Source organism: Leguminivora glycinivorella, chromosome 5 (assembly GCF_023078275.1).
Source record: "Leguminivora glycinivorella isolate SPB_JAAS2020 chromosome 5, LegGlyc_1.1, whole genome shotgun sequence".
In the NCBI taxonomy this organism is placed as follows: Eukaryota; Metazoa; Arthropoda; class Insecta; order Lepidoptera; family Tortricidae; genus Leguminivora; species Leguminivora glycinivorella.
This window is the reverse complement of record NC_062975.1, coordinates 13,134,316-13,145,910: the sequence shown is the minus strand read 5'-3', so window position 1 is coordinate 13,145,910 and position 11,595 is coordinate 13,134,316. Positions and strand designations below refer to the sequence as shown.

Sequence of the window (11,595 nt, the reverse complement as noted above, 5' to 3'; positions counted from 1 at the left end):
ATAAAAAATCAGTCACATAAAGATTTTTTTTTTTTAGGTACAATGTAGGTAGAAAACTTAAATAATAAATGTCCATGGGCGGCGATGACTGCTTCCCATCAGGCGGCTCGCCTGCTCGTTTGCTGCCTATTTCATAAAAAAACCTCCTCCTTATCGTTTCCGGTGTTTAACTACCCATAATCCTTACGGCATTACCCAGTTGGATGGATTATGGATAAATTGCACCAAAGAAGATTCGGCGCGGGGTCGTCCCCTCACCTTAGACAGTGCTGAGTTCGCAAGATGGAATTTGGACTTTCTCCTATCAACCTTTTTAAAAGTTTTTAAATTGTTTTCTACAAAAGTTAACTGAATAAATAAACGTTATTGTAACTAAAATATTAAGCTTGCAAATGCATGGAGTTGACTTGTCTTATCTATTAACATGTTCAATGTGAAATTATATTAAGACAACAAACTGTGTTCTGAGTGTCGCGAAATTACATCAAAACGTTTTATTATTTCTCAAACTTACGTCGTGGTGACAGGTTAAGAATTTCACCACCCCCTTTCTTCCCGTGGGTGTCGTAGAAGACGACTGTGGGATGCGGGTTAAATTGTGGCGTAGGCCACGCGTAGGCGAAAGGCTGGCAACCTGTCACTGCAATGTCACAGTTTCGTTTTCTTTCAACCCCTTATTTGCCAAGAGTGGCACTGAAGCTTTAGTAGTTTCATGTGTTCTGCCTACCCCTTTATGGGATACAGGCGTGATTGTATGTATGTATGTATGTACGTCGTTTAGGTTGGTTTGTTTCTCTTTACTCCTATTAACCAAATAACAGTAATACCATTTAAACTTTCCGTCTTCAACGAAAGGGGTATTCATTGCTATTATCAATGTTGTTTCCACGAGGCTTCGGTACAAACCAATGTCGATTTCAAATTGATATTATGTATTAATCAGAATCATTTTAACAGAAACCGTCACAAATACCAAGAATTACGATAGGTGCTGAATAGGTAAACATGATAAGTAAGTTAACCGTTTTTTTAACATGAAATGTATTTTCGATAACCATCATAATAAGTTGTTTACGGCGTGGAAACCTTGACTCTTCTTAATGGATATTCATCGGAAACCATATCAAAAGGGAACAAACAACAGAAAACGAAAATAAATGATTCGTATCCATTAATCTCGGTTTACTCAAATTAAACCGAATAGCTAAAAATAGAATAAAAACGTAGAAAATGACATAATTATGTGACCTTTTTAACTATAAGCTACCACATTGTAGCTTATAGTCACCATATGGACGAAATTTGCACGTATCTTTATACGAATTACCTGTTAAATAGAGCGTCTTTAATATGGGGACAGCACATATAAACATGGAATTTCTTTCAAATCTGTTTAGTTATTACAGTTTCAAACCATGATAAACTTTGTTAAACTTTTCGCGGATCCCGTTCGTTAGAAAGTTTTTTGTTTGTTTAGTTCTGAAGGCGGAAGACGAAAAATACATTACATTTGTATATTTTTGTTCGCAAAAGACTTGTACCCTACTTATATTAACTTAAATAACTGAATGGTGAATTAAAGTAAACTTATGTGATAAAAATCACTTTTTTTAAGGCTCGGCGGGTTAACCGTCCCCACGCGCTGAGTACGGAATGACCGTTTAGTGTTCGTTGTCGCGTAATTTCATATGGAAATAAGTATCAAAATCATGTTAATTGCTATATTCTGTAATAACAAGGAGTAATGTGATAGATATTAAAACAAATATAACGTTGATATTTTCAACATATCATTATTTTTCTATATATAAGACAAGACCGTCATATGTCCCGTAAATGAGCTTGATAACCTTCTTTTTTCAGGTCCACACAAAAGCAAAGCCGAAACTTATAATTAAAATTAATCTACAACACCCGTTTAAACTCGACTTATTTCCCATAAAGTCTAAAAAGGTGCCTTACTCTTATATGCCGGTCTTTCCGACTAGGCACTATTTCGAAGTTACATATTTCAGGGCGTAAAACTATAAATTGAACGCTTTTTAAGCGCATTGATTGTACTTGACAGGAAGAACGATTATTAAATTACTACGTTACATACATAATGCACAAATATTCCAACAGCTTCTATTTTTTTTTCCGCAACCTTGTTGAACTCGATGGTCGAGTTCGAAACACGAATCAAGTTTTTTTGTTAACTAGTGTTCGTCCTAGGGATGAAAAACTGGTATACCTTCGGAGGTGTAAGAAGTGATCGATACATAGTTAAATACAAAAGTTATATTCACTAGACGGTCTTTCTGGGTAGATGGTTTTCCCCGCACTGACCTTACTTTACATTATAATTATACACTTACTGCCCTCTTTTTACGTGATAAATGACTTACATTATAGTTGTAAACATCCTTATTCAAGAGCTTGATTGACAACTTATCCTTTCGTTTTCATGTCTAAAGTCAGATTAATGTATTTCCAGCAGCCTTTTATGTCGAACAGACATGAATAGAAAAAGCCAGTCACTTTCCTATAGATAACCGTCTTTAGGTGACCAACTAAAAGCTACCTTTTATCCCTTTCAACCCGGCTACTTTACTTTACAGTAACACTTCGAATTATATTTCTTGTAGTTATACTTACCTATACATAGCAGTTATACCTACCTATCGTTCATTATTTGATCAGTATTCCAGTTAACTGGCGCCCAATGCTCCTTGACGGCCTGTGAAGTGCTGGACATGGTGGCTCGAGGAACACAGGGCCAAAATCCTAAGGGCCATGCGGCCTGTGTCGAAGACATACAGTGGAGACAGCTGGACCGCCGACTACGCGCTATTGAACAACCAAGTGAGCATATGTATACAAATAAGTATTAAAGATAAAGAGATATTTATTTGCGAAAATGTAGTGTTAACCATAGGTGGACAGAATTAATAATGTGCGTACATTTTGCTTGAAGAAGCATGCAAAATATTCTTATAAGCTAGGTACTAAATCTAAACATTATATACAAAAGTATGTTGTAAGTACAAGCCTAGTCTAAACATATTATACAATTATAAAATAGACATTATTAATTCAATTATTTATATTAAAATTCTGATTACTTTTAATTCATATATTGAAATTCATATTATTATTAAAATCCTATTATTATTCATTCATTTACAGATGCTAAATATTCGTCTATTCTATAAAAGCATTTTTCTAAACAAAATTTATACAATTTACAATTAATACTTATACTATCAGTGACCGGTCTGATCTAGCGCGTAATGACCCTGCCTGCTAAGTCGCGGTCCTGGCAGGCAATCATGGTCGCGCGATAAATGATAAAACATCAGGCCGTCCCTATCGCACTATTTGTAAGTTCGAGAGGGACGACCTCAAGTTTCATCATAATTATTATCATTCGTCGCGCGACCATGCTTGCCTGCCTGGATTCGAATCCCAGTAAGGGCAGTCATTTGTGTGATGAGTACAGATATTTCTTACCGAATCATGGATCTTTTTTTATGTAAGTATATTTGTATATTACATAATATCGTTGTCTATGTACCCACAACTAGGGCATGCTCCCGGTATTTCCCGGTTCTCGATTTCCCGGGAAATCCCGGTAATCTTATGGTGGCCAAAGAACCGGGACTGAAAATTAGGAACCGGTGCTCCCGGTTTATAAATATCCGTTTTTTTTTTATTGCATCTGCATTTGTATTTGTGCAATGGCATTTTTAATATTTGTAAATTATTAGTAAAGTTGAATCTGACAAGATAAACATGATAATTCCATGCTGATACGCAAATTACGCAATAATGTGTTATCCCACATGAATTTGGCAATAAAATGTCAACTTTAATCATCGAAATTTGAGTTGACATCTTATTGCGAAATGCATGCATGCATTGCATGTGTATCAGCATCCAATTATTGGATGACAACATTAGGTCAACTTTGTACAATGCCACGTATCAGCATACCAACAATTAATTGCAAATAATGCAATTTGCAACATTGCTTGCAAACCATGCTACTATTGTACTTCCTTACATGTATAACGTAAACAAACCACAGTATAAGGTATAGGGCAAAAATTTGCAATCCAATGTGCTAATTCTCTCAAAACACACAGACAGATGGAGAGAATCGCGCCATAAGGGTTGTTTTTGAATCTTTTTGGTATGGAACCCTAAAAATACTAAGAGCCGGGAAAGAACCGGGACTCCCGGTTCCAGTCCCACTTAGAACCGGGAAATGAAATTCTTGGAACCGGTCCGGTTCAGCATGCCCTACCCACAACACAAGTCTACTTGAGCTTGCCGTATTAAGTATTCTTATAACTATCGATCATTGTAAAGAGGTCTTCAATGGAAATGATGTTTGACGACCCGTCTGGCCTAGCGCGTAGTGACCCTGCCTGCTATGCCGCGGCCCCGGGTTCGAATCCCGGTAAGGGCATTTATTTGTGTGATGAGCACAGATATTTGTTCCTGAGTCATGGATGTTTTCTATGTGTATATAAGTATTTGTATATTATATACATCGTTGTCTGAGTACCCACAACACAATCCTTCTTGAGCTTACCGTGGGGCTCAGTCAATCTGTGTAAGAATGTCCTATAATATTCATATTTTTTTTTTTTTTTATTAAATGATTGAAATGATACATTACTAAAATCATTCTTAGAGTGTGAGGAGTGTCACCTGACCCTTGGTCATCTCTGATCGTAATAAACTCATTCTTAATAGGTATACAAAGACGTTTTCTTGTACATTACGAAAACTTACTTTTATACCTAATAAATAATGCATCATCAGAAGACCTTGTAATTTTAAGACTCTCAAACTGATTTATGACCCGTAAAAGCTTTATTTATTATTTTAGGGTAAAAGAGGTTTATAACTAAACGTAATAAACTGTAATTTATTTTTAAAAGCTTAGGTAGCTTTTATTATGTACCTGTTAATTATGTATTGGTATTTTTAACTCCCGACGCAAAAACGACGGGGTGTTATAAGTTTGACGTGTCTATCTGTCTGTCTATCTGTTTGTGTGTGTGTCTGTTTCTCTGTCTGTCTGATCTGTTTGTGTGTGTGTCTGTATGTGGCATCGTAGCTCCCCAACGGATGTACCGATTTTGATTTCGTTTTTTTTGTTTGAAAGCCGAGTTGGTCAGAAGTGTTCTTAGCCATGTTTCATGAAAATCGGTCACTATGTCGGGGGCCTTTTCAAAATTTTAATTTTGTGGTTATTACAACACCGTATTAACCATTCGCATACAAATCAGGATACAAACCTCGGATTGATTAAATTTAGAGTTAGATGATCGAGTCCTTTGACTCTAAATGTGAAAAACGCTCTCGATTATTTCCGCCCTGGTTTTTGAAGATAGAGCAATGATTTTTTCAACACAGATTATTATTATTTTTATCTCTGTCGGACCGTTTTGATTTTTTTGGTATTTTTATTTTAAAAGACGCTAGAGCCAATCAAAAATTTCTAAAAACGGCCTTTTTCAATATGGCTCAAAAAAAGGTATGATACTCAAGATCGGTAACAATTAGCCAAAAAATCTAAACGGTCCGACACAGATTATTTCGTTGTTATTCAAATTTTCCAATTTCGTTCCGTTAAATAAGTTTTGAAGGAGGAAACAGTCGAGAGCGGAACCTCGATTTTAAAGATTTTTTCGCAATATCTTTTAACTGAGTTGTTCTTAATGGTCATTTTTTTTTCGATAAATCTAGTTAATAACACTAGTATATATTTAACTGAAATTCCCGAATTAAAAGGGGGACTTCTTTCCATTTTATCATTTTCGCTCCCGTAGCGTCTTAATTAATGTTAAATATTGTGCCAACATCCCATTACAACATGCTAATTACTAAATTTATTTTCTCTCAATTTTACTGTCTAATAAGGAAGTTAGAATTATTTTGCCTAAAACACTTATTTTACTTTATTTTACAATATAATGAATGAACTTGCATGTTGTTAAACTTACCGTAGGGCGTTTTTATTTCAAGATACAAGTACTAAGTTTCCACTAGTGTTTCAATATCCTCATTTCCCTCTTACTCGTATTTGTTCACAGCATGGACGATTAGCGTTTCTCAATCCCGCTGGCGACAATGCGGGAAAAGCGTGTGTCGCTGTGATGTGGCTCGCCGGTCGCTCAACTGCTGGCGTGCTGGCCTCACCACCCTCACAAGTGATCTACTGGTCCCGTCCGACCTTGTCAGCATGTAGGTAATCTTAGTGCAGTTGATGCATGTGCAGATGACTTTACCATAATTTGACGTCTTCAACATGTTAACAACGGAAAAACAACAAGAAAAGCGGGGGCGGCTTGACGTAGCTTGGCAGTAACTCAACTACTATTGGGTTGTTGTTCTTGTTGTAGTCCTAAGGCACCACAGAGGTGCAAAGGGCCTTCACAAGCTCGCGCCATGCCTTCCTATCTTCAGCGACCCTCGTGGCCTTGCTCCAGCTCAAACCAGCCGCTCCTATTTAGCTCATTTTCGACGGACCGCTTTCATGAGTGGACAGGGCGCCCGGGGCCACGGCTTGCATTTTGCGGTTTCCAGTCGAGAGCAATGCTTGCGTTATTTATTTCCACTCTCCTAAAGTGTGTCCAATCTATCTCCATTTTCGTGTCGCAATTTCCTCGTCAATGAGTGTACTATGGGTTAGCCACACATAATTATGGTCTTATTGCGTTTTTTTATTATTAATTTTACAAGAAAGAGTTTACTACTACTTATCGCCACGGATCTTGTCAGTACGTATGTAAGTACTTTATGAGCAAACGTTGAACAGGGTGAGCTATTTACCTTGTAATTTTATATACTTATCTTACATATTATAAGGCAAATGGATCACCTTTTCAGAGCTCCGGAAATGAAATTCGCTGAACTGGCGTGCTGATCCTTCTATCCTAACAAGTGGCCTTTTGATCTCATCTGATTCAACATAATATGTCAATACAAGGAAAATATCAGTACATAATAACAACACGATGATAACGTGTGTTTTGCCGTTACGACATAGTAAATAGGTGTATAAAAAATACGGTTATACTGAACCTAAATAGAAATGAAAAAAAAAATCTTTGAAGCCAGATAAAAATAAAAAGTACGGCAACTACGTTCAAAGTTTTTCGCGTAATTTAATACACGGTATAACATGACACGAGTAACCCGAAAGAATTTAATTCTTTAATTTTTCTTATTCTTCATTGCGTTTAAATAGTATAATTATTTTTACATCATATACTATTTTTCGAGAATTTGTCTAGTCAGAGTCACCAATTGAAAAAAAAAACGTTCTGTTTCTAACTGAAAAACGCCTACTTAAGGTAACATTATGAGGTGTAGTTTTAATATATGTATAAATAGGTACCTAAATGTAAGAACGTTTTGAAGAAATGATGATGATGGCATTATTTTACATTTCAGCGATCTGGGCACAAATAAGCTGCGCACGCTTCACAAAACAACGTTTAAGGGTATGAGGTCGCTGAGTGAATTGGACATGTTTGATAACCATGTGGAATACCTGCCGGCCGGCATTTTCGACTCCCTCGTTAGTCTGAGGATACTGTGAGTACGGGCCCAGAGAACGACAGCTTAGAGAACGACAGCTTAATATCTTAATATTTAGTTAATAGCAGTAAAATGAGTGAAAAATGGCAGATTGTTGACAAATAAAAGCACTTGAACTTAAGTGAAGAAAATACAAGTATGGAAGTGTACTCGCTCCTGTTTTTTTTTTTCTATAAATTGTCAACGTTACTGGAGACTGACAAATTTGATGAGCACAAACCTTCACCGTAACCGAAGACAATACCAATTTGTTCATTTGTTTACCTATTCATAATTTAATGACTTGTTTTTTTTCAGACGGCTACAAAGAAATTTTCTAGAGGAAATAGACAGCGAAACTTTCCGAGCCACTAAGAAATTATTCCATGTAGATATATCTAACAACTTCCTTTATACGCTGCCTGAAAAGTTATTCGCCAATAACTCATATCTAGAAACCCTCGATATTTCAAATAATCAAGTCGTTTATATACCGTCAGACAGCTTTATAGGATTGGAATCTCTGCGCATTTTAGATTTATCTAGTAACAAAATACAACAAATCCAAAACGGCACGTTTTTGCTGAGAACCTTAGTTATCTTGAAGTTGTCAGAAAATAGAATCGCTAATATTACTGAGAACGCCTTTGAAAGTCTCGGTTCATTGGAGACGTTGCTGCTGGATAAAAACAACCTGGAAAATATTCCAGAACAGTTATTTAGCAAGCTCAGCTGTCTCATTTACTTGGATTTGTCGGATAACAACTTACAAAGCGTAAGTCTGTCTCTTTTTTATTGGTGTGATCTCTAATTGCTAAGTTTCTCCTTGAAACATTGGATTTTGTGATTGGTATTGAGTTTGTGTCGATTTTGACAGTGGAGCATTCAATAAAATTGTCTATCGTTGTCCGTTAATGTACTCGGATGTACATGTTTACATATTGACTCGTGCATTAATCTAGAAACTTATATTGTTTCAGCTAACAGGTGGGGAATTTGAAAACCTAAAGCACTTAAGAAACTTGGATTTGAAAGGCAACTCTTTGACAGTTCTCCCAGACTACACATTTTCTAATTGCTCAAAACTTGAAAAGCTCGATTTATCTAAAAACAAGCTGCGCTTTTTAAATATAACAAGTTTTCATGGGTTGGACAACTTGAGCTCTTTAATGCTTTCAGAGAATAAACTCTATGAAGTACACTTCAAAACTTTCTCGATGCTAAAGAACCTCACAACATTGTAAGTAATCATTAATAAGCATTATATGTACACTAGCTATGTATATCGTTCCTTTGTTTTTTTCTGTGACTGAAATGTAAATAAATAAATAAAATAGTTTATTTGCCAAAAAAGTTTCACATGTGTGTGTGTTACCTTTGACCACCACACTAGGCTAGGCCTGTCTCGTGGAGTCAGTCCAGAGATTTCCATTTACATCATTACATTTTTCCTACGCTGAAGCAACATTCTAATGTATTATACGTATTTTTTTCTATTTAGATATTTAGACGGAAACATGTTCCCATCCCTGCCATCCCGCACATTGGACTATATGCCAAAGTTAGCAATCGTAAAGCTATCGGGGAACCCTTGGCATTGCGACTGCCACACACTGTATATATCGGCGTAAGTATCTAACGGTCTCTTTCTCAACAGTCAAAATATTTAATTGAACCCGTAATTGGGCGTGAGGATGTCAAAATTTAATCATATCTGAAACTTTTCAAACATAGATAATGTTCCTCTGAAATATACTTCTTGTGCCCAATTAAGGGTTAACGAGACGCAGTTTACAAATAGGTAATAATAAATCTTAAATTTTTCTCATACAAACATTCCACATCTAATTTAAAATTTGAAACAACATATCAGTTATCTTTCCCTTGTTTCATGTAAGTTTATTAGTAGCAATTAATAATTTAAGGTAGGCACCTAAATGTAGAATAAATTCATGCAGTTCACTTAAAAATAAATACTTAGTTTTTGTAGAAACAATGGTACGAGTACATTATTTAGATAAATATTATAATTACTTCCTGTGCGCAATTTGAAATGATTAATATTTGACGTTTGCGTGTTTGACTTTGATGGAGCCTACACCATAATGAAAGCTACGTACATTCGTCAAACTCCGTTACGCACGTTACAGATGGGTGCGGCTAAACGAGATGAAAATATGGGACTACTCTCCAACATGCGTGTCGCCCTGGTATTTAGAGGGGCATTTCCTGAGGAAACTGAAGTTCCCAGAGCTGTGCTCAGGACAATGGGCTAGCATGGTCAACTTATCCCCTCGCCTGCCTATACAACAACTCCTCTCCCTCAATGTGACAGTGAACAGAAAACCGCAAGAAAGCATGGAACCGAATCACGACGTCACCACTATTGATCCTTGGCATTGAAGCGACCTCTATGATGTATTTGTTCAAGACGGCTTAGGACTACTTATTGTTATTTCATTTAGCACTATTGTCGTGAATACAGGCCATTTACAGGCGATAAACTAAGTGGCCTTGTTTGTTTCAGTGCCAATAACAATGTTTTTTCTTGTTACAAGAAACGACAGCGTCGGTTTAGAAAGTTATTGAGCGCCCTGCCTAAAGTGCCTACAATAGTTTGGCGTTTAGAAATGAGTTGTACCTCTAATTTATATATTTCTGTTATAAAATTTAAAAAAAGAGTACAATGGAGATGTTTTAGTAACTAACAAAGTCAAACAAGCGACTCACATATCAGAATCAGCACAGGCTTCATCATAATTGCAAATTGCAAAGAGAAGAAAACGTTATAGTAAAGTTCTGTTATTTTACTATATAATTAAATCTTCAATTTAATATCCTAGCGACAGTCCACAACAATGATGAATACATTTTTTCTCTTGTTTAAATTTTGTAAGTCCAAACTATCCCGCAGACAGCTTTGGGTATCGGAGACAATATTGTTAAATGCGCGTGATTGAGCTTCAAAGAATAAATATGAAATGTTGAGTTAAATACGAGTACCTATCTATAACCCAAGTGAAAAATGCATGAACTTTCAACCTAAGTTTATCATAGTTTGTTTTTATTATTAATTAGGTCAGTATTAAATATAATGCACTTTTTTCAATGTTTTACTCTTTCCTTCCTTTCAAAGGTTTTTCCCCAAAAACACACATCACATTAATGTATATTATCAGCAGTAGCTGCTGTAGATACCATTTTTTATATTATCATATCAAGCGCAAATTATGCATAGATCAATTACACCGATATCAGTAACAACAAAGCTAACTGACTTCTAAATACCGATCACGTAGTGTCATATTACCTTGTTATCATCAAAGAATTTTCGGACAAATCTATTAATACAAAAACTTATTTAAGTAACACATGACGTCGCTACTAACTTAACAAACAACTATGGTGCAGCGGGGCAAATCTCGACTGGGGGCAAATGTAACTGGTCCATTTTTTCCATGTTTTATAATGTTTGAATTATTAAATAGAGTGTCCATTGGTTATATATGGTACATGTAGAACTGAACATCATAGTCTAATAATGGAAAAAATGGATTAGTTACAATTGCCCCCCAGTCGTGACTTGCCCCGCTGTACCTTACCTAAATGCACACCGATAAATAAATTACATGTCATCTCTTACTAATAAGCAAACCATAGACCATGGACTTTCAATAGGGACTGAGCTCACACTTTTTTTGCCATACTAAATTGAACTTTATTACCGGTGCAGAAAGGCGTTCTTATCAGACTAGTAAAAGTGTGTCCACATGAGAGGGTCAAAGTTGGGGCTGGTGTCCCTCTCGCACGTGTGACCAGTGTTAAAGAGATTACTATAGTAGTAGTATTTTACCTGTATGATAACTAACTTTATAAACTTCTTAAATTATTTTTTCTCAAACATGCAATAAAATATTGTCTTTACGTTCCTTAAAATGGGCTGGGAAGTATCGCTTTTTGGGCGCAACAACTCGAGAGGACTGTAAAGGGATTTCATATTATTTTTTAGGCCTAGGC

The 11,595-nt window shown here is 36.0% G+C and overlaps 1 protein-coding gene across 1 annotated transcript; it reads left to right on the top strand.

The window, feature by feature from the left end:
• Window positions 1–2,686: 2,686 nt before the first annotated feature.
• LOC125226651 (slit homolog 1 protein-like) lies at window positions 2,687–10,607 on the top strand. Its single transcript, XM_048130695.1, has 7 exons — window positions 2,687–2,844; window positions 6,090–6,240; window positions 7,453–7,596; window positions 7,897–8,353; window positions 8,559–8,818; window positions 9,080–9,205; window positions 9,729–10,607. Exons 1-7 carry the CDS (start codon window positions 2,736–2,738, stop codon window positions 9,979–9,981), a joined length of 1,500 nt encoding a protein of 499 aa, XP_047986652.1. The 5' UTR covers window positions 2,687–2,735; the 3' UTR covers window positions 9,982–10,607.
• Window positions 10,608–11,595: the final 988 nt, after the last annotated feature.

Excerpts from the sequence above, each read along its gene's own strand:
- LOC125226651 (XM_048130695.1), top strand. The coding sequence starts at position 2,736 with ATGGTGGCTCGAGGAACACAGGGCCAAAATCCTAAGGGCCATGCGGCC. Across the intron at positions 7,597-7,896 it reads CTCGTTAGTCTGAGGATACT|ACGGCTACAAAGAAATTTTC; the intron begins GTGAGTACGGGC and ends GTTTTTTTTCAG. Across the intron at positions 8,354-8,558 it reads CGGATAACAACTTACAAAGC|CTAACAGGTGGGGAATTTGA; the intron begins GTAAGTCTGTCT and ends ATATTGTTTCAG.